At 37.6% G+C, this 24,186-nt stretch overlaps 1 protein-coding gene across 9 annotated transcripts in view; it reads right to left on the reverse strand.

Moving 5' to 3' along the window:
• Positions 1 to 24,186, reverse strand: part of TFPI (tissue factor pathway inhibitor) — a 41,065-nt gene that overhangs the window by 7,018 nt on the left and 9,861 nt on the right. For 5 of the 9 annotated variants that reach the window (XM_033065350.2, XM_033065347.2, XM_033065343.2 and 2 more), the window contains exons 2-5: positions 16,838 to 16,957; positions 9,492 to 9,692; positions 3,514 to 3,552; positions 266 to 466 (exon numbers count right to left, since the gene is read on the reverse strand). In XM_033065350.2, the coding sequence (XP_032921241.1) occupies positions 266 to 466; positions 3,514 to 3,552; positions 9,492 to 9,692; positions 16,838 to 16,952 (556 nt within the window). In that variant the 5' untranslated portion in view covers positions 16,953 to 16,957. Of the gene's footprint in view, positions 1 to 265; positions 467 to 3,513; positions 3,553 to 9,491; positions 9,693 to 16,837; positions 16,958 to 19,580; positions 19,698 to 23,774; positions 23,833 to 24,186 lie in introns of those variants that run through there. The other 4 variants (XM_033065345.1, XM_033065346.2, XM_033065348.1 and 1 more) reach the window with 4 other exon arrangements.

A 24,186-nucleotide genomic window follows, 5' to 3' on the forward strand; every position in this document is an offset into this window, starting at 1 on the left:
CAGCTGTCATGAGAAAACTAAAGATGTAGGAGTACTGTAATATTCCTTAAATAATACCTACAAAGTATTTACTTCGTACTTTACATTTTGGTATTTTTATTTAAAAATATGTATATGTATCATTATTGTAAATTTCATATATAAATTATTGCTGCCTCAGGGCACCCTAAGTTGCCTTTTTTTTCCCCATGCAAAATCCCTTTAAAACACACACATTTTTTAATACAAGAGTAAAAACTAAGAGTGATCAAAAACATCAGCTTACAGTTGTCTCGGCAGACAGTCTGGCACTCCTCCAAAGTCCTGAAGTTGTTCTGGTTTCCTAGACACCCACCATACTTGAATGCTTCACATGATTTTGTCTCTTTGTTGTAGAAGTACCTGGTGAAATATCCTCGGCAGACCCCTGGCTCTTGGGGATCGTAGCAGAAATCAGGCATTCCTAGAAACAATGCTAAATGATGAACTGGGTGGGTGAAGAAAAAATTCAAATGCATCCCAAGACAACAACAGAACTGCAGGAAGTTTACAAAATCAACCTGTGACATCGGGCTAAAGGCCAACTATAAAATAACTGCTGCTTTATTGCGCTGCTTTTGTTCTATATTTAACACTGCTGGAACATTATAGGAGTATTTATTGCTCTGTTTAAGTAGCCTAAATTACATCTTGAAAAACATCAAATGAGCCCTTTAAAGTTCCAAAACATTGATGATCTAAGTTGAAAATTAGTTTTCATTCTGATTTAAAGGAAGACCTGAACCTCAAATGGATCAATTGCACCTAAGTACACATCTTCATTATTTATGTTTCAGTCAATGTTGATGCGAATTATACTCAAAGTAATGTTCAAATAGAAGAAAAAAGGAAGGAAATTTAAAATAAAACAAAAAACCTAGCAGCGCAGTTTATCCTTACAAAAGGATACTGGAGACAGGGAGACAGAGCAGCTATTCCACAACATTTCCGTCCCAGTTCTGAGTTTGCAATCAGTAACTATGATAACAACCAAGGAATAGTTAACAAATGAATATTGCATAATTTGACTGAATATCACAGCATGACATCACATCATCTGGCAGGGGAGAAAAGCACACAGCCATATGACAATCCCCAAAAGTCACTCCTCACCATTTTCAGTTTTTTCTTAAAATAGTATGCTTAAAATCATGGTAACAATAATGAAATATATGTGGAGGAATTCTCAGATTCTGGTTTATAGATATTTTGAAATACGACTCTTGTCTGAGCTGACTTGCTGAGAAAAATCTGTTTAACCATCATATAAGAAAATCCTACCAGGTGTAAGATATAAAGGCCTTGCTTAGCTGTGAAAATTCACAAAATATCAAGACTAAACCGGTGTGCAGCAGGCTGTCATTAAAAAAAAATGGCTATAGAACAGTTACTTTGAAGTTCCTAACATTTTAGAAGTAGATTATCAACTTCCAAAGAAGCTAATCCTATTACATCTATTTTAGGTTCAAAACCGTTGCTAGAACAAGATTATTATTATAGGAAGTAGATATATATACTGAATTTATATAAAATAATACCTCATAAATAGTGTTTTTCTATGAATAAATTTGCAATACATTGCATTTCAATTTCTATAATACTTCAAGAACAGCAAAAAATAATTTTCAGAGATCACATGAAAAATTAAATCACTAAAATATTCTTGAATAAAGCAACCAAATCAACTGTTTTTATAATTCCTAAATAGATTATTTTTGATTCATTACAAATTTCATTCTCTGCCAGTAAGAGTAATCTTCAGTTCAGTTCACCTCCCTTACTACACCAAAGGCAGCACCTACTGATGTGCAGAGATTTAGAGAGTTAAGCTCACACAGAGCAATAAATATGAGAAATATGTGCAAGGCACGTATTGTGTTTTCAGCTGAAAACAGAGGTGAGACAGGTGCACAGACAGGGAGCAGCAAGACTCCACCAGGAGTGTCTGTTCCATCTGCTAGCACCTCACAGACAACAGGAGCTACAGAAAAAATTATCAAACATTGCACAATACTGTGAAATAACACAAAGTGATTAGATAGATATTAACTGAAAAAGGAAGGTGGACAAAAGTAAAGGTATGCAAAGTAGGCTACAGGATTATGACTGATTCTGTAACACAGATGTCCTTAATTTAGAATGGTCTCACATTAAAATGGTTCTTTCAGGCTCTTGCAAATGAAATTAAGCCTAAACTAGCTGAGCTCACAGCTAAATTTTATAGCCACTTTTGAAGAGAAAGTTCATGAAGGCACTATAACCCTAATCATACAAACCAGTACTATACTTCTAAGTGCCACATTCTCCAAGGATTTGATATTCAAGGCTACGTTAGAGGAAACATCAGCACATGTGCAATAGTGCTGATGATAGCCATGAGCTGAATTTTACAGGATGTGCTCTGGTTTGTCATTAAAAGCAGGGAACTATGGTCAGTCCTTAAAGGAAGTAGTGCCAAAGTCTGCAGCATCTGTGGAAAATCAACCGTAGTAACTTCCACAGTATAATCACAATTATTTTTTAAACATTAAGAATAGAAAAGACAGTAGAAATCAGGAAAAGAAAACCATCATCTCATATGAAAATATCACAAATACCATTATGTAAAGATAGAGGATTTGATTATCGTTTAATGTAAAATGTACGTGCAAATATTTGCATTTCTGCAAGTTGCTAAATGCACACCCATTCAGGAAGCCCTGAGTGGAAGGAGATGAAGGACAGTAAGCAGAAAAGAGGAGCTGACTTGTGAAAAAGTGTACTCAGGTCTGTGTTTGTGGAGCTCTGGCTGCCCAACAGGTGAGTCTCCAATGTGCAAAGGGGAAAGGTAAAATAAGTCTCCACATGCTCTGCTTTGAGTGTCAAACTGAAGCAGCCTTGGTAGGAATACCAGTTTTCTCAGAAGACCAACAGTGTTTCAGTAAGGGACTCCCAATACTTTAGCACTGGCTATTTTGGAAGTCTGGGGTATTGGAATTTAAAGTTCTGTTAAAAGTCTGTCCCTTCAGGAATGGGGAACTTGCTCCCTTGTTTGATTTGCAATTAGAGCATCTGCCCTAATCTCTTGTAGTTCCTCCACAGACAATGCTTAACAAGTCCTGCTTCACAGCAACTTTTTTCCTATTTTTCTAAAAGTAAAAAGGCATTAGTACAAAGCACTTAGTTTGTTCCCACAATACATGATAAGAGTTTCCTGTTGTAGCTAATTATACTATGCTTGAATCTCTGCTGAGTCCCTCTTCCTACTGAAGAAAGAGAAAAAAATCACGATGTATTTATTTTGTGGAGAAGAGATAGCAGCTACCACCTTCAGTGATCACAACTTTCCTCAAATTCTTTAATGTAAACAGAAGATTTGGTCTAGGAATTCACTTTAATCTGACATTGCTGTTTTTGTTAGAAGATAAATTATGTATTGTTTTGAAGTAACAAAAGAAGAAAATAAATCCCTTATTGCAGTAGAACAATCCTAGATTATGATGTAAACATAATTACCTTTCGCAATTTTTGCTAACGCCATCTTCTGAGGCAATTCTGCAAGATAAATAAAAATAAAAGTATTTAGCAAAAGCACACATTAAGTCTCACCTGTGATACCAGTGTGTTGAGCAGTGACAGTGAGCACTGAGAAGCAAGAACACAGCATCTCTTCCTTCTCTTTATTTAGGAAGCAGCACAAAAGCTCATTGTGGAGAACTGAGGTATCATTATCTTTGTATAAGAAAACCTGCTGTATTGGAAATTTGACAATATAGAAAGTGCTGAAATCAAATTATGCCAGTATTGAATTGAACAGGCAAATCACTCCTCTTGCTGCTGGATCCAGGATCCTGCATCATGCAGTCTTACTCCTTGAAAGAGGAGTAATTAACAGACCAATAACCTGACAGCTACTAATACTGCTCACAGCTTTGGAGCTGAGGGAGACAGTAAGACTTCCCTCATCCAATCCAATTCCCTCTGCTCTGCCTTGTAGGGCCTGAGTGAAGCTTTCCTTACGCAGTTAATGATATTAAGGCCCCTTTGGCCAAGGATCTTCAGCATTCCAGGTGTGTAGATGAAAACTTTGTCTACCTGGTTCTCTCTGTGCATAACCTACACCAAATAAATTGTTACTGTCATTTTCAGTGCAGGAGCCTGGGTTTTATTGGATCAGCTCAAGAAACTGGGTATCTTAATTCAATCCCAAATTTCTTTTTAGAGATTGAAAACAAACCTTCTCCTTGTAGGAGACTGTCTAATCACAAAACTGTGAAGGAGCCCAAGGGCAGAGCGGATCATCCAATGTCTGAGAAATGCTGACTATTTTGACAGCTGAGAGAAAGGTGGCCAGCAGCTTCTGGACTCTGCGTCAGCCACCTTATCTGCATTATCTCATAATTCTTGTTTTACTGCCCTTTTTAATCATAATTCTACCGTAGTTTTCTCTGGAAACCTGCTGACGCTATATTTTCAAAGCTGATCTATTGGGTAGAAATTCTGCCATGACACATTTTTCCTTCCACCTCTGGGACAATGCAGCTGTTACCCTTTAAAAAATATTAAAGACATGGCACACACTCCAGAGTGACCTAGCATTTCTTTGAACAGATTTCCAGTTTTTCCTATTAGTAGGAGGCTTGGCCCTCAGCATTTAAACCCATGACCTAAACAACAGACACGCACATCAGGCTGTTCCACTAACCTCACTCAGCTGTCCCCTTCTGGGCAAAATCAGTAATCATATTTTGGCATGTGATCTCTACTCTTCTGGCAGGGAAAAGGAAAATTTTATTGTGAATTTATATGGGCCTACCATCTTTTAATCTTACTACCATGTCAACAGTGTTTTTGCTTCTGGTTTCAGTCAAAAAGCCAAATCCACATCTGAGTTGATTTCATTTTTGTAAACAAAGTGTATTCCTTTGTAGATCCACTCTAAGTAATAGACATTAGAATTGCCATCATGACCAGAATCATTTATCAGCAGGTATTTTCCCATAGTAGCAGCTTAAGTAGCCTAAAATTTATATTCACTGTCTTGAAAATGAAGATCTTGGTGCTAGTGATGACATTTGTGATTATACTCATATCCAGTAAACAGTGGAGCCTACAGGCAAGCTCTCCTTAGAAACTACTTTTTCGTTCCCTGAAGTTGTTGAGTATTGGGCACAAGAAACAAGGAACACAGCTGGTTTCAAGGAAGCTTGATTCAGAAGTAGTCATCTTGAATCTGAACCTTGTCCTGGAGAGCCTTAGAGTGGCCAAGGTGCAGCTGGGCTCTCTGAACTCTGTTGTACTGACATCTGTCAGTTCTGTCTGGTGGCTTATTGATTCTGCACTGTTAACAAGTTCTCCTGATCTGGTAATTCACTCATGCTGGCTCATTAAATCTTGTGTTTGTGCTGAATATTGAAAATCAAGAACTTTGATCAATCACATTATTTCTTCTGAATTTCTACATCTATTAGATAGCTGCCCTTGAGCTTATTTTTATCAATATTGGTCTGCACATTCCTCAAAGTGTTAATTTAATATTTCAGATTTTTCTTTATTTTAAAGCACTTTTGTGTCACTCGTACTCTCTTTTCAGACTCATTTCTACAGTCACTAAATAGTGATCTCCTACAGTAATAAATACTGGAAATGTAAGATGAATACAACTATATGCAACAAGACTGCACAGACAGAATTAGATTTAACAAAAATTCACAGAATCATACAGGGTTGTGCTGAATTACGTTAGAAAAAGGGATTAATTTAAGAGTTTACACTGCTTTATGCCGGATGGTCTGCAGTACACAACACCAAACCATTTTATCTGCTGTTATCCATTCAGAGAATCATGAGCCTTGGTTTCTCCTCTTCCTCTGAGCAGATCCAGCTCTTTGAGAGTCTTCAATCACTATTATTCATACACTGAAAAGTGGTTGTGGGCTGAGTGCCAAGATGGAGACACTAAGCCAGTTCTCATTTTAGATAACTTTCAGTTTTATACTACAGAGTTATGCCAAATATATGCCAGTACAGGATTTGGTCTAGAAGATTTGCTCCAGATCCAATATGTGTGTCAGAATCAAATTAATGCTGGGTCCCTTCCAACTCAGCTTATTCTGTGAAAACAGCAACATCAGACTGAAGAAAAAATGGGATAAATCTTCACTCATGATACATGACTATGACTTTTGGACATTCATTCCAAATTCTGCATTTATCAATCCACCCTTTTCCCTTTTATCCCTCTATCTTAGTCTTTATATTGAAATTGAGGACAAACACTCCAAATTTCCTATGACAGGAAGTGTCAAGTTTTGGATGAGATACTGGCAGGTACAGTCTTGCAAATAACCCCACTCCAAGCATGGTAAAGATACTGTGGGGTGCTGCTGAAACCCAAACCTAATACAAGCTGGAAACCACCAAAAGTCAGCCAGGTGTCAGACAAAGAAGAGCTAATTAATATCCTAGACTCCAGGTCTTCCTGACACTGAATGCTATTCAAGGAAACAACTTTCAATTTTTTATCTTGAAAGATTACTCTTTAAACTTGGTGGAGTCATAACTAGAAACAGATTAAACATCTGTAATGAATTCCTTCTTTGTTTGATTTTCTGCCCAGAAATGAGATCTGCTCCCATAAAATAGTCTGCAAGGAAGATTTGAAAACCTGTCTTGAATTCTATCTTATTTTGGTATTTTTTTAAAGCTCAAGTATGATGAATCAAAGACACAAATAGTATTTTCTGGAGAAGGAACAGTGTTGTAATCAGCTTTTTTCCTTACCAATTGCTAAAATACCAAGTACAGGTAAATGAGCACCAAAATACTAATCTGCACTTCTGGAAGTATCTGAGACTTCAACATAAAAAAAATAATTCATTAATATAAAGATTTTTTCTCTTTTCAGCCACTTCAGGAATTGTTTGCTTAGGATCTGGATCCAAGTAGGACAGAGGTTCTTGAACTTTGTGCGTGCTTGCATTTAGGGTAAAAATGTTTTTCTTCATGTCATCCTTTTTTCCTTTTTTTCAAATTTGAAATGCTAGATTGTGTTATTGAACAACTAAAGAACTGTGATTTCCATATACCTCTTTCTTGATGGAATGCCATTTTAGTAATTAAGATAATCTGAATACCATTACCACTGTGTTTACCATGTATTGCATCTGAAAACACAGCAAGGCAAGATTGATTCTTGCCACTTCTTCCCTGGAGCACCTTTGGTCTCTGAGGCATATTAGTAGATCTCTCCAGAAACCATCAAAAGGTTTCAAATTAAAAAGTTTCATCAAAATGTTTCAAATTAATCCTTGGAGTGAAATGCACAGGAAAAATGTCATCCACTTAAAAAAAATGGGGTAATCTTTTTGACTTTGACAGGTTTTAGTAAAACTTGGTACTGTTTATTTTTTTTCCATCCTGATAAAGATAGCTTTATAAGTAAGCAATTTTTTAATAAGCAAAACCTAACTGAACAGAAATTATGGTGGCACCAGCAGATCAGAAAAATAGATCTGAATGGTAAATAATATATTGATTTACTATGCAGTGAGTAAATAAAATACATGCAGTCTCCTCTTTGGAAAGACCAAAGGCATCAAGACCAGGGATGCTTTCAAGGAATATCCACAGAAGTTAATAAGTCAATAGAAAGGGCTTATTAACATTTGCATTTTGTTAAGATGAGAGGTATTAAAACTAACAACACACTCTTGAAATACTACTGCAGGTAATCTGTAACCAGCTCCAGCCATTATTATAAACACTGGGGTGGGAGACAGATACTTTGATTTCTAAATAAATTCAGCCACCTGATGCAGAGTAATTTTGATCAGGAAATACACATGTGTTGAGAAACAGACAATAAAACAGATTTTAAGCCGGATGTAAACACTATGTAGATGTGAATTCTGGAAGGGATGGAAAATAGGTGAGAGACATTTACATTTGTTGCCAGACACAAGCTGATGATATAAATTACCTTGTCATATTATGCAGTCTGCTTTGGGCAGAAAATCCAAATAGGAGCTTCTGAAATCAGTTTTCTAATCTGAAATTTCTTGGAAGGATTTTTTTGTCACCTGTAAGAACTCACTGTGCTTGCAAGCCTATGCTAATCCTAGAAGATACAAGTTTATATCCTGCAAAACAGTTCAGCACCCACAGCACCTTCAGCAGATTTCCAGTTTCAAAAAAAGGTCTGGGTCTCCAAACAATGATGAAAAAAGGGCAAACAGAAACACCTGCCAATGTCTGCACAGCAGTAGGTGCTACATCACTAACAGACAGCAGAGTGACAATTTTCAGCTACTTGTGTTGTCCATCCCAAGAACAATCCATTTTCCCTGCTGCAGAATCACCCAGCACCACAGTCTTGAGCTCAGCAACCATAGCAAATTCTGCTGCTGGGCAAAGTACACGTGAGTGGAAAGTACCTTCTGTTGGGAATGAATCCTTCTATCTTACCTTCAAGTCTGAGAAATGAACAACCAATGTATGAAGAGTCTTGAGAAAAAACCTCACATAGTTGATATACTACCTGAGTGTTATTACATACCTTTGAGGACCCCTTCATTCTGAAATTTTCTTGCCATTTCCATTGCCTTCTCCCCCTTCCAGATATCCCTAATCACTTCTGTTTACACAGCCAGACACATTCCATCAAATACCAGTGAAAGTAAGATCCGTAGTAGGTATCAGGAGGATGCCCTCAATAAGACTAGAATTCTTCCAGTCTCTGAAAATTCAAGCTTGCCAAATTTCTAGCTCCACTGGCAGATTTAAGAATCTTCCAATTTTCATCTACTCCTGTGAGAAATTTGCACACTGCTGAAAACCTTTATTAATTACAAGGGTGAATTTTAATAGCAAAACCAGCATTCACAAGGCTCTTAGAGCACATTGTGCTGTGTATCTTATGTTAGGTCTCGTTTTCCTCTTTCTAATGATTAACTGAGGAGGTTTCAATAAAACAAAGCTGACAAATGGCTATAACTGAGAATTATCTACTACTGTAGTAACGTAGTGTAGTAGTAATTAGGCTGTAACAGAGAAGATGGCCAAAATTTTGGACAATTTCTATCATCTTCTCAAGGACAAACCTGGGATCAAAATTTGGGTTAGACACTCTGAAAGCATTAAAAAACATCCTTGCTACCCACCACTAGCTTAGGCCAGCCTCAAAATCAATTTCACTTAAGAACTCACCCAAAACAGGGCTCTAGATAGAAAAATAAGATTCCTTGAATTGGTGTCTCTATTCCACAGGTACAATACAAAACCCTCCTCTCTTTCCAAGTCCTGCATGCCTGCTTGCACCATGTAAAATAATTCAGATGACTACAACCTACTTGGGAACATAATTAAAGGGATTTAATTTTTGTATTAATAGGAACTAAAGAGGGCTCCTACTTTCCAAATTCAAGGGAGTTGCAAAGGAGAAATAATAGATGCAAATGAAGAATTGGTAGGAGGGTAAGAAAACAGGTACTGGCCTGCTGGCGCACACTTCTCCTGACACTCCTCCAGCGTTAGGAAGTTGTTGTCATTGCCATGGCATCCACCATATTCAAATACTTCACACTTGCGGTTTTTAATGTTGAAGAAATAGCGCTTGTGGATGGCTTTGCATGGACCATCGTCTGCTTTCATGGCACAGAATGGGTTCACAAGCTTCAGTGGTGGCCAAGCAGCACCTGTAGTACAGAGGAGATGCAGAATAACTGAGTTAGTTTGCCTCATACTGCATGGTGCAAGTCCCAAATGAGATTGTTTGTGTGTTCTGCTAGAGAGGCACTGCACAACATCTGTCTGCAAAGCTCTGAACACGCTAAACAGATGTAAAAAGAAAAACATCATCTGCATTGGAACACAAATTCCATTCGATCAAATGTGCGGTTTCAATTTTCCACTGAAACAGCTCAGCACAAACCTCAATTCCTCATCACAAACCTCCAAACAGTTATGGAGCGTGGCTTAGTCACACAAACCGGGGTGTGATGCTGAATAACAAAAACACTGAGAACGTTTTGGTAGCTCCAAGTGCAGAAAGATTTCCTTGGGCTCTCTTCCATGCACTGCTCCCAGTGAACTTGGCTCGTAAAGGATCTGCCAGGGAGCAGCGAGGGATGGCCAGAGCCCTGCAGAGGGCATCCCTCTCCTGCCAGATGGCACTTCACTGGGACCAGACTCTTTGTCCTTGGATCTCACCCTCCTTGCACTACAGCTTCAACAGCGTACAACTAGAAGGTCAAGGCGAAACAAAGCTGAATGTTTTCAAATTGTGTCATTTCTGTCTTTCAATACATATACAACATTCCCTGACCAAATATAAGTTGTCACATGCATTGTGAAGAACACTAGCAAAGCTTCACCCTGTCAATGCCTATAAGGAAATTCTGACTAGAAATCCAGGTCCTGATACTGTTCCCTTTTAAATATACTTTATTTATAACTAATAATAACTAATTTATAATTAAAACTGTAGTTTTCTGATTTGCTTTTCCAAGGCAGTATTTTACCCTAGAGTGTTTTGAAACCTCTACAGAGCTTGTGTGCTTGCCATAGGAGCCAGAAGAACAGACCTAAAGTTTTTTATTAATTCTCCTACAGCTAATTAGAATATTGAGGTCTCAAAACATATATGTAAACTTACCTATCTGTGCTCTTTGCAGTGGACCAGAAAGGAGACAAAAAAAAAATATGAAGAGAAGAGTTTATATGGTTGTGTAATCATTTCAGATTCCTACTATAACTAGGTTAAGTTTCCAGTTTAAAAGAGTCCACAAAAATCAGCCTTATGTTATGGTTAAAAGGGAACTTGTGTACTACCTACCTGCTCTGGGGATATCTAATTTTAGTATCTAAAATTGACCTTATTATACAACCCTTGAATTCAAAGAACTGAGATAAATCCTCATAAGTACTGAGGTCCATGAAAGCTTACTAGTTTTATTCCATTTATAACTATTAAACCTACAGAGAAGAAACAAATTTCACCACTAAAATATTTTAAAGAATAGCATTTAAGAGAAAATCTTGAAAAACTAATAACCTCTATTACACAATTACTACCAACAGAACAATTGTAGCACACAGATCACCCAAAAGTGGAGCACTTGGTGTTAAAACACATAAAACAGATTGATTTCAAAAGTCTGTTTAAATACTCAGTCCCCAAAATAGTTTGTGACTTATGCCATATTGGTGAAAACACATTTTCAGATTTTGAAGGGTATATAAATTTGAAAATATTATTGAAGACAGTACAATAGGAAATATTGATGAAACAAAATTAATAATTAGATGTTAGATTTGGTAAACTTGTTATGAAGCTCAGCTTGCCAAACAAGATTTCAGAACTTCTTTTCAGTTTCCTTAGCTGGGTCTTCCCAAGTCCACAAAGATTCAGTATTTAGAAGTCACAATAAATGCTAAGTTGGACTTCAAAGCCTTGGGAGTCCTTTGCAAGTCACTTAAAAAGGCTCAACTTAAAAACTTGAGGGGATACTGCATTGCAAAATGAAACTTTGGATTTCCCCTGCTCAGCACCAGGGAAAAAATGCCTTCAAAACATCACAGTTTTCAGTAAGTTATGAACACACTCCTGAAATGCTAAAATCAAACACTCAGAGCTCCACAGAAACCAGTCCAACTCCAGCGTGGTCAGGGTGAGGGCTGGCAGCTGGTTTACAAACACGTCATTTTCTTGGTAGCCGAAAAATGAGATCCCCTCTGTGACCTCTGCCAGTGACCCAGTCCAGCACACAGGAGGTTGTGAAAACTTCCCAGGTTTCTTAACCACTGAGACTTCAGACACAGAGTTATGTCAGCTCGTTTTCTTGCTGCATTGCACCACCCCAACGTTGTGGGCTATCCAAACAAAAATAGTATGCAAGCATAGTTGCAAAACTACACAAAGAGGATGAATAAATGGCTTAGTAGAGTTCATCCTGGGAACTTTCTGGTCTCCACTCCTAGCCCACTTCCCATCAGACCCACAGAACAAAATCATTGTTTTGGTTACCTCCTAAGGCCTTTCCCCTGCAGTCACAGGGATGCTGTTAACCACTGTCAGATGTCCTGACATCTGCTACAAACATAATGACTAACTGTGTCACACTTCTTGGCAATCACTCAGGTTCCCAGGAATGCTAGAAAGCTGCCATAGTTTGAGTAAAATCTGTACCCTGTCAAACCCCCAGGGGCCAAACCCTCCAACTCCAAACAGTAACCAAGTGACTCTGAAGAAATAGGTCTCAAAGGGATTCATCGGAACTGAATCATTCTTCTGTCTGGAAACAGTGACAGAATTCTTCCCCATTATTTTACACCTGGGAACACTTAGCTCACACAGATGATATAAAATTAGCTTTCCTTCTCAGATTAGAGCAGCAGATGAGAAGGCAAGCAGGAGTGTTGCCCAGTAGATCTGCATAGACACACATCTGCCTGCACTCATTTCATTTGTGGAATATACCATGACAAAACTAATTCTTAGTGTGAGGCCTCATCCTCTGCTCTTGAGCACTGGGACAAAGTGTTATTACATTTAGGTGCTGTGTGAAAAGCACAGGATATGGCATTTAGTGAAGATGTCTGTCAGGAAGGTCAGTGAAAATTCATCAACAGAAACAGAGGAAGGTAACACTTGAAGGGAAGGTTCACAGAGTTTCTCATCCAAGTGAAGTAAAATTCCAAGCAATCTGAAGCAGTCAGCTCTAGGATATCACTATTCTTCTTGTAAGACAGCCCTTCTTTGGGTAATATACTGCCTGAATATCCTTTACTATACATATTAAATGATTTTTACTTCCTTCATGCATAGGCAATTTAAAATCATACATACACACAGGGCAAATCAGTTTTGATTCTCCAATCCACCATTCGCATCTCGCAATTCAAGGCTGCTGCAGGAGAGAAAGTTGATTCCTGCACTTCAGTAGCCCAAACCTCTATCTACTTTCTTTTTATTGGAAGACTTTAGTTGCCTGTTAATTATCTCCGTAATAAATAAACTCCTTTCTTCCCATCTTTTATTGGCCTTGCTTTCTAATCCTCTCATAACTCTTATTTGGATGTTTCCTATTGGTGTGGATTCCTGGCAAAATGTGCTGCAGAGAGTTGAATATAATCCCCTACCTGAGGCATTACAAGTAGCAAATAGAGTGGGATAATTATCCTTTGGTTTTCTCCTTAATCCAGTGCAATATCACTGCCTTTGTTTTTAAAACATCATTGAATTACTTGTGTAATGCTCTGTAACTTCTATTTACCTTCAAGCAAATAGAACCTTGTTATACAGGTGTTTCAACATTAATTTTCCAGCTCACATTTATGATTGCATTAATTCTCCTTAAGTATAGCACATTGCATTTGTAGTTTAAAAACAATTAGTTTAAACCCCCACTTTATATCTGACGCTGTTGGGTATTTATTACTCATTCAATTTTGACATCTGATCCAAACACATTGGGAGTTCCTGTATAATTGTAGGACTGTACTAGCCTAGATCAAGACAATTTTGTTATAAATACATTAAATAATGATTACACTTGATGTTCACTGTCACACAGAAGTTATTACTTTCCATTCTAAAACTGAAAATAAACCCAGCAAAATCTCCTTTCCCCTTTTCCTTTCCTCTCCCCAACTTTTTAATGTAATGGCTCCTTCACATGAGCACTGAACCCACTGCTCTGTTCTGACAGTCACTGCACTCCACAGTCTGTGTTAAGACCAAAGTAATACCCATGAAATGGCTCACAATGAGAATGAGCTCATTGCAGGTATTTTTTGTCACTACTTTCTTCCTCCAGTCCTTCAGCCTTCCTGCTTTTAGCAACTATCACAAGACAGGGGCCAGGACTGCTCCTGTACAGCAGGACCATTCTCACATTTGGTGTCACTCTCCAGGCAGCTCAAGGGGACTGTTTGAACACCACTCCCCATTCCAGTGCACTCACTTCACTGAGAGAGCCCCAAGAAGCTGCAGCCAGCCCTGAGCACAGGGGCTGTAGGTGATCCAGGCAAGCACTGTTATTTCTTCACTAGAAAGCAGGGTAGCATTAAAAAAGCAGAGGCAGTGAATAACGTCTCTAATCTTCTTACATTGGTACAAGTGAAAACAATAGCTTTCCTCTGGATGTAGGCATAACAAAAGACTCTAATTTGGCTTTCAGACTCTTGTGGATAATCTGCAAGGCTGTTCAATAAAAAGACCTCCTTTTAATTAGGAAATGAACTGATTTCTATACCACACCTGCAGCACAATAAATATCAAAGGTAAGAGTTATGGAGGAGCTGCTTTTCAGAACAGAACAAAATGAATTGGGAGAGTAAAGATCATGAATATTTCTGAATTGTTATGCAAAAATGCTTCATTTTAGTTTGCTTAGGTTATGCATTCTCAACTTGATATGGATTTCTGTGGTTATCCTTAATTGTAAAGATACGCTGTCATCTTTCCAGCCTTCCTTGGCAATGTCTCCCTTTGATAAGTGGTATCAATACTAAGCACCTTGTCACTAATGAATAGCTGTTTCTTCTCTCTCCATCTTTGTCAATTTGACAGCTTCCCACCCACACACTGCTCAGTGCTCTTCCTACCCTGTGTTTCCTACACTTTCTTTAGGCAGGCACATTTACACTTGGCAAGCTTTCACATATGAATAAAAAGCACATTCCATTTGTGACTCATTTTCTTCAAGCTTTGGAACATCAACTCAAGTTCTGCCTACCACATAAGGGATTAATGAACAATATACATAACCTGGTTATTTTTATACCTTTCATTTTTGTTATTACACTTGTCTATGGATGGAAAAATGACAGATTTTGCTGGAAGAGAGCAAATTAAAAATCCTTTTTTACTCCATTTGACTTGACCCTGCAATCTTGATTATTACTGTAATTAAAATAGACAAAAAACCCACCTCTTAAATTCACAAAGCACTTGTACTCAACGTGATCCAAAAGCATGGCATTAAAAATAATGAATGCACGCAACTAATTTTATCCTTTAATACTCAAAATTTATGGAATGCTGCTGTAAATGATGCCATTACTTTATAATCATCTGACTTGAACAATAAATGTTATCAATGATATTGCAGCCTGCCAAATTTCAACACTTAAAGTCTCTGGGTCCAGAAGTTAAATCTTGAGAAACCACAAATACAATTTTAATTAACAATAATCCAAACATTTTGTGAAAACAGAGTACAACAAAAGCTTTTTTATTGTAAACACTCCAACTGACTTCAGTAGTCACAAAAACAGGATCTAGTTTAATACCTAAGCCTCACATTTGATGGTTTTTTACTTAAGAATTAAAGCCCAGAAGTTCAGAATTGTTTCTCATACTAAATCAGTTAGTGAACACATTATCCTAAGTAACAGTTTGCAAAATAACCAGTGAAGAAAGTAATCCCCAGTTAAATGACTATTTAATTTCCTTGAGATTATTTACTTATTTTCTTTTATAAACCAAGTAAATAGAGGAAAGAAATTAAGCCATCAGATTTCTTGTTATGGTGACAAAGTGTGCAAGCTGAATTGGGCCTTCACGACCTGTAAGCTTGGTTAAGAATTTATACAGCACTACGAACTGTGGGGCAAAGATCAATGGGATTTTGCCCTCAAACAAAAAGTGCATTTTTGTACTTCAGAGTTAAAAAAGAAAAAAATGCATTTTGCAAGAACCAGTCTTTTACTACTCAGCCATTCTAAGGATACTCTTAATCTGGAACAGTGCATACCTTAAACTGTAGTGACTAATTGTGACATTAGTACAGCCATAACTGTGCACAATTACTATTTCTGTCTCAAAGTCTGATAGAGAGAAATCATCTGGATGGAAATAAGAAAAAACATAACAAAAAGATTCCCCTTAGCTGCACTTTCATTTGCACTTGAAAATCAGACTTGTCAAACAAAAGCATCCACTTCATAGTCCTCAGCAGTTTAGGGAATGATCAGAGTTTCAAAGTCATTTCCTCAAAGGAAAAAGGAATTGTTAGTGTGACCCCAGCAGTGTGTTTTTTCCCCCATCTTTCTCAGAACTGTTTGGGAAGGAATTGAAATACCCTTCACAATGATATCCAGACTAGAATTCTAATCCATCTTAATTTCAGTGAAGTAAACAATGATCTTACCAAAGTGAAAAATTGAGAACATCCCCAGTTCTAACAGTCACACTGTTTTTCTAATGAAAATTTTCAACTGGTGAGTTTTTAGTCACAGAATTGTAGAATATGCTGAGCTGTAAGGGATTAACAAGGATTGAGTCCAACGCCTTTACTTATCCAGTGATACCAAATCACTTGGGCCAATACAAAGATCTTCATTAAGGACCAGGAAAACCACCAGGACAGTAATTGTACCATCTTTAAATCCAACTTTGCAAATTAACTGTGACAAGATATTTGTGCATGGAACACAGCAATAGCAATCTGCAATGGCATTGACGATATTTCTGCTTTTTCTGTGTGAGGAAATAAAGCCTGAGTTCAACAGTGCTATGTTTCCTTGCCTGAACATTGAACTTTTCCATGCTCCTAAAGCAGAGCTTTAGGAAATTATCTTGCTATGTAACCCAGTGTTTGATTAGGATTAGATGTTCCAAAAAGCTTGGGAAACAGAAGCCCCAGTATAAGGCAATTTTGCTGAAGCTTAATAGATAATTCCAAGCATCTCTCTCCTACTTAGAGACCATTTTTAGCTTAGTCCCAATTTCAAAAGTTTCCCACAAAAGTTCTCAAGTACAGAATTACATCTGCAGTGCATTTTAACATAGTGGGCTTTGTTGGTTGAGTTTCAGGTGTTTTCTAGTATCTCTTACCCACAAAATGCTCCTCTTTGCTGTCATCCAGCTCAGCAGCTACATGCCCGGCAGCACAGAAGAACAACAATATAAAGGGTGAAGGTAAGGAACGTCTCTTCTTTCTTCCCTTCATCTTCCCTATGTAAAATAAAAATGACAATTGACGAATTCAGTAAGGTTCCTTGAGCAAAAGTCATTAGCAGGGCAGTGCATAGCCCTGTGGGCAGATACAGAAGGAGCACTTTGGAGATAACGTGAGCTCTTTTAGTGTAATCATGTTGTAAGCACCGTGAAAAACAAGACAAGGATTGCAGCTGTGCTCAGCAGATTGCAAGTCTCCTATCCCATCTGTAGTACAGGTTAGAGGCACTGCTACTGCTTTCATCCCAAGCCCCAGCCAAAATCACCTCCCAGGACACATCACAACACAAAACACTTGCCACTTTAATGTCCTGACATTAATTATACAGCGTAGTGGTGCTTGCCAAGTCAAATCATTCCAAGTTTTACTCCACCTGTAGAACCTAGATTCATTGCCACATTTTAAACAAATATTTAATCAATTTATAGTTCCCAAGTTCCCAGACTCTTGAGTAAGTTGCATTTCAGAGGAATACAAGAATTTTTTTGCAACATGGGCTTCAGGGCTTTAAGCAAGATTTTGTACCTTGTAGATCTCTAATACTGAGAATCTCACTTATGTACAGAGCTATTATTTTCCACTTTGAATCAGTGCAATCACTGACAGAAAGAAAACACTTCTATTCCATGGTAGCTAGCATGTTCAGGTTGCCAAAGATGAGGTTACACATGCACACATGAAACTAACTCTAGAAAACTTATGCTTTAGCTTCTTTTGAAATACGTATTTCACAACTAACTAGAAGTTCCTTAAGGATCTCTGGATTTAAATTAGAGAATAGGCTCAATATCTTCTTTGTTACCAACAGATCAATTCCCAATTCATAATCCTTAGTTCCCCTACCCTCTTCTCAAAGTACAATATTTTCTTTTGCTATGCTAATTAATATTAAGTAAATAAAACCTAAAAATCTAAGGGCTCCGAAGTTCCTAGCCTTCAGACACTCTTTGGTCTTTAACGTTTTTTGTTTACATGCCTGTAATGTCTTCACCAAATCAGAGTCACAATTCTCATTTTTCTCTAGAAAACTTACCATTTTCCCCCCTTGCACACTCATTTGTTTTCCCATCTTGCAGCATATAATAGAAAGGAAGTGAATTCTTAAAACCAGCTCTTGGTGAAAACCACAGAGTTCTTCAATTTTTCTTTTTTTAATAATGGAACAAAAATTTTGGGTTTAAACGAATTGTTATTTTAGCCAGAAAATATAGCCATAATAGGTTCTACATCATAATGCATTCCTGCCAAAATAAACAAAAAATTGAATGTCTTTGATTCCCTCTAAACTCAATTATTAAGCTTAACTTCTATGGGAACAAATAAGAGGCTTTATCCACGTACAAATAAGCAAAACATTCTGCAAACTAATACAGATCTCATTTTGTGCTTTTAATCATGATTTCAAAATCATCCTCAAAGACTATTCTTTAATTCTGTAAACAAATTCAGAAATTATTGTTTTCTAGCAGAGATGGAATAACCTCTCGTGGACTTGAAACCAATGCACAAGGTTTGAAATATTCTGTAAATGGAAAAAAATGAGCAAGAGCTAGAGTTGATTATTTTCAGACATTTTTCAAAGAAATACAAGTAACATCTTTTATCATAATTCTAACTGAAGCCCCAGTTTTACAGTTCTTTATAAAAAAATTTTGTAGTACCTGACCTTGAGGAATTATGCATTTTCATCCAAGGCTTAAAAAAGTTACAACAAACCTTTCAATTTACTCCTGACAAAAAGTCCAGTCATGCTTTAAAATAGAAAGTAACTCTGTACAAGGTAGCCTGAAATTGTCTAAGACTGCCCCTTGTGATTTGAGAGGTGTCTGATTTATGATGTTCATTTGATATCAACTAAAAATAAATCCGCAACTAATAAAAATGACACGGGGAAAAATATTAAGTAAAAAAATTCAAAGATACTTAGCATTACAATATAAACAAAGCTGGTGATAGTTTGACATCATCTAGGCTCACTTAAAGCAGAAATAGCATCAAATATTCAGATTTGATACTTAGATATCAACTTTCAAACCACCTGGGCTCCAGTGAGGTCACTGGAATAAAAAAAATTGCAAAATACAGTTATAGTTCTTGAAATTATGCGGGAAAGAGCAAATTTCTAGCACATTGTTTTCCTTAGAATTAGTCATTGGCACAATTGTGGCTCCTCATAAAGGAACTTGCTAATTATCCACAACCTCAGTACACATGGATTAATCCCATGTTTGTCCCCAACAAACATGAGCCTTCATTTTCCATGTTTGAGTTCTTCCAAATATGCCACCATCAAAACTCCCAACTAGTTCAGTAAAATTCTATTTGAATTTGGTTTTCTATCACTGAAATTGAGGCTTTGGTTCTTCCCAGGAATCCACAGAGTATAGATTTAGATTGCAAAATTTAGTAAGCAGTTTTTAGACACTTATCCCATATTCTCAAACGCTTTTCCCCAACTAGAAGAAAGGCAATTGGGCAGAAATGGAAATCCATAATGAGTTTCTATTTCCAAATGAAAAAAATTACAGAATTTTGTGTATCATGAGCTACCACACAGAATTGTCACTGTGTGATTATGAAGACAAATTACTGCATTTTTACAGAGAACAAAACCCTTACCAGGATATAGTATTTCTATTCTTCAACTCAACTCCTACATTTCCCTTAAAAGGAAGGGTCAAAAGTGTGTCAAAATCTGGGCATCTCCGTGCTTGGGCCAGTTCCCAGCAGGAACAATGCAGGCTGTGCAGCAGCGTATGTGCCTTGCTGCAAAGTCTCCTGACCAAACACAATCCCCTTTTTACCTTCCTGCTAACCTTCCCAGGAGGTCACACAGTCCCAGAACATTGGGTCAGGTTTGGGTGGCGGTGGGATGAGTGGGGGGAAGGTTTTGGTAATAAAATGCTTAAATCCTTCCGTAGTTTAATTATTTCTTATTATTCCTAAAGGAAGAATGAAATCCCAGATCACAGCGTACTTGGCACTGGATTTTCAATTAAAACCCAAACCTCTAGAAAAAGTCCAGGTTTTCTGACTGGATGTTCAGCTGCCCAGTAACAGAACTTAAAAGCTGTAAGCCTCTTATGATATTGGTATAAATTTTTTTAAAGCATTCTGATTTTTTTTGTTGTTGTATTTGTATGGAGGGCAAAATTCAAAATACTTCATCTATGATGACTGGCTCAGTAAAATGTCAAATGTATACAGTGGTTGTGACAAAAATAGGAAATGTTTCAATTTTAAACAACATGTTTAACTGCCTGATTATTTCAGCCACATTCTGAAAATTTCTCAGAGTAAATAGAGCCTTTTCCTCCAGAAGGATTCTAGCTTAAGACAGTCAGGCATCAGTCCAGCATTAATACTCTGCATCACCATGTCAATGTATATCTTATACAGACAATTCTGTAGGAACTGGCATTCTTCTGTTCTCAATCTCCCCACCTTTTAATGAGACATTTTATAACAGACAACAAGAATTTTACTTGACAAAGGAGATCAAAGGTCTGTGGGTAATAATTGGCACTGATTTATTTAAACATTTTCATTTAGTGCCATTAGCTTCCCTCAGGCTGAAATACAGGTAGCCAAGGCAGACCAGAAGCAATCAAGGAAGCTCCCAGTAACAGATCCTTATTACCTGGCTTTATTACCAAGCCTTTTTTACCTCAACACCCAAAACAAAACAAAAAAAAAAAGGAAGATCAAGATTTTTTCCCAAAACCAGAAAAGTCTAAAACTCAGTGTCTTGTCCATAGTTTGCAGGGCTTTTATGTGTGTATATATACACACACACACTTTTTTATACCTAGCAGTCTCTTCAACACCAATTTCTATAGTTCCCAGAATATTTAGTCACAAACTTTTTTTCCAGCATGGCATTTATCTCTAGCAAGTTAACTGGAAAAATAAATAAAACTAGCATTTCCCGTAGTAGTAAAAAAAATACATCCTTAGAAAAAGGCCTAAGGTGACATTGCAATGACTGTAAAAGTGACTCATTCACACTGGTAGCCCAGGAAATAGAAATACACACAAAGAGAAAAAAAAAAAGGCAGAGGATATCATTAAGTAGAGGAATTAATAGCAGGAAGTAGGATGTGCATGGCCAGAGGTCCAATTTAGCACAGCCTAAAATTGAGGATTAAAAGGCCTAACTAGACAGGACTATAACACTTCTGATACAAAAGCAGACCTTTTTCAGTTCACTATAGTTCAGAGGCATTGTCTTTGCCCTATGATATCTTGCACTACCTACCAGGACTGTGTGACAAAGGTTTCATTAATCTTATCTGCAGCATTGTCTCCCAGCTGGCAAAGTCAATGTTCCCTGAAAAATTTATTTGTTACATGTGCTGGTTTGGAGCTGCTTTCTCATTCCCTCAGCTGTAAATATGAAGGATGAAGTGAGCAGGAATTCTATCACCTCTGTTCTAATGGTGATACCTGAGTCAGTGATGAGCTGTCAATTAAACTGACTTCCACCAGAGTCAGCAGAGCCTTGTGCTGTCACAGCAGCTTAAGTTCACGCAGTGCACTGTGAATCATGAGCATGCAAACATCGCTGACTGAAAGAAAAAGCTATGGAAATTCCACCCCCATCCCAAATGATCTCCCTTTTTTGTGCCCAGCTGTAGCAGTTCTCATGGTCTGTGTCCATCCTGAGACCAGGAACTCCTTCCACTTCCTCCAAGAACTTCAAATTCCTTCTTGTCATCAAAGAGAATCTGGGTTTCACCTTTCACCTTCTAGCATAAATTTGTTGCTGCTTCACTGTTCCAGTCTCTGAAATCCCCTAGTGAAAACTGGAAAGTGAAATTAAAACTGGGAACTACAAAGAAAATTTGGAAAAACTAATTAGTTTTTATGCTGAAAAGTTGTCACTTTTCACATTCATAACTGATGTCACTGCTTCAGATTTAAACTCCCACCTTCTTTCTGCTTTTATGAAGGTTGTAAATGCTGCTTTTCAAGCACACCTAATAAAAGAATTGAAAAGAAACACCTCATCCTATTTTGAAATGGAAATTTTAAAAAATAAATTAATTAACCCAGTGCAATAAGTCCCCTTTTCTTTTTTTCATAAGCCTGTACACTTCCTGCCTTTTCACTTTCCTTGTTAGCTTCTTTCACTCTTGCTTTAAGACTGTTTTCCATTTCCCTACCCTTAGTCCAGGACCTATTTTTCCCTTCTGCTGGTCTCTCCACATCTGGCACTAGGTACTTCTGCCATCCTGTCTCCACTCAGCTTCTCTTGTGACACAGTTCCAGACTCTAAATTCCTCCTCCACTGAGTTCTCCTTCTTGCCTGGCTCAGTCAGGTGTCCCATCCATGGTATCCATGACCCAAGAGCTGGATATTATCAGGTAGGCAGAGCCATAGCGACAGTAAGCCTTGTCTACAAAAACCTGCAACAATTTTCCCAACTTCCCAAGAAATGCAGAGTGTCTGATGCAACAGCCAAAGTGAATTATAACTTCTGAAATTAAGACTGATTTATTAAAATAACTGCACTTTTCACAGGAACACAGGGTTTGCCTACAGCAAATCACATAACTAGCTCCTTTTCATTTTGATACAGCTTTTAACGGGGAAAAGAAATCTTCTGCTCTTATAAAAATATTTTTACATGTGGGCTAAAGCAAATAACTAGTTCACATAATTTCATAAATCCTAATAAACAAAACAAACCCGCTGCACTCAGGCTGTACTGCTCAGACAGAAACTACCCATTGGTAGCAAAAACATTGACCATCTGATATTATTTTCCAGGGAATGTTTTCAGTATGCTAATAAAAACCACTCCAGAGCACAAAACCCACTAGCAAAACAAACAAGCAGCAAAATTAGTTACCATCTAAGCACTACCAAGTGTTTAACCTTCTTTTTCTAGCAGTTTGGACTGGAAAAGTCCAGTCCATGTGTTCAAGTCTCAGCTGTGCTTATCAATAAACAGAAGTGTATTTGGATGTCAGTTTGGTTCGCACAACCTGCTTTTCTAGAGGGGAGAGTAGTTTCAGTACTATATTATATACATATGACCCAGTGGTGTGTGATTTCCCACTTGCACATGCTGTGGAAGCACGACTACTCAATTGTGAAGCTGTCAGACACTGAAAATACCACAGGAGGCCCAGGAGGAAACTGCTGCCACAGTGATGCCTCTTGGGACTGGTTTTGATCATACCCATTCACCTTTTCTAACTTCATCATCATATTTTCACACATACAGAGGTTCAAAATACAAATTTCCTTGCTCTGTCAGACAAGTTTAGCTCACCTGGTCTATCTTCCCAGCTGGAGACACCACAGACACTTTTCCTGCAGTGGATGTGTGACCATCCCACAGGTTAGAAATGCTGAAACTGCCTTCAGTGGGAATCACCCAGTATTCAGAGTGCCTCAGATTACCACCCTACAGCCACTTTAAACCAGCACAAAATATCAATGTCATACAAAAGAAGGATTGTATTCCCTTCATCTCCCACCAGCAGAGGTCATGCTGCTTGTTCTGATGGCAGTGCCAGCTCCTGAGGACATAGAGCAAATGCCAACACACTTTGAGAGACCTTTCTTGAAGTTCATAAAAACAGTACCAGCCTAGTATTTACATTATAAAAACTGTGTATTTCTAGCTTACTTGCTGCAACTTCTCTTTTCAATGTAGTTACATTAAAATTAGTTCTCTTGGAATGTTTTATTTTCTGAAGGAAGGTCAAATTTTCTGAAAGAAAGTTGAACTTTCTTGTGGTTCAACTTACAGGGTTCAAAACCCTAGTTTTAATTTCTCACTAATCTGTAAATCTAATTACCTGGTTAACTTCAGAGTAACACACAGTTATGAGAGGCACTCATGAGGGAAGATGGCAGCAATACTAAAGATGGGGAAAAAATAGCTGTATTAACAGCACAGGAAGTTATTAAGAAACTGAACAAAGAGTAGTGAGAGAAAATGAAAAGGATTAAAATAAGCCTATTTTGCTGTGAACTAACTATGAGGGGAAAGGAATTATACAACTCTCCATATGGTTTTGCTTCATTCTGTCCCCAGGGGCACTCTGTCTCCATTGTAAAGTTAAATGGTTTCATAAGAGAAACATACAGAAGTGGGTAATTCATCCCAGTTTTTTAAGACAGTTTTCCCTAGTTTCACTGTGAAGAGCAACTTCAAATAGGAAGACTCCATCAGCCTCTCTGGACTTTCTGGAGACAAAATATGACTGT

The sequence above is a fragment of the Catharus ustulatus genome, chromosome 7, assembly GCF_009819885.2.
Source record: "Catharus ustulatus isolate bCatUst1 chromosome 7, bCatUst1.pri.v2, whole genome shotgun sequence".
Lineage (NCBI taxonomy): Eukaryota > Metazoa > Chordata > Aves > Passeriformes > Turdidae > Catharus > Catharus ustulatus.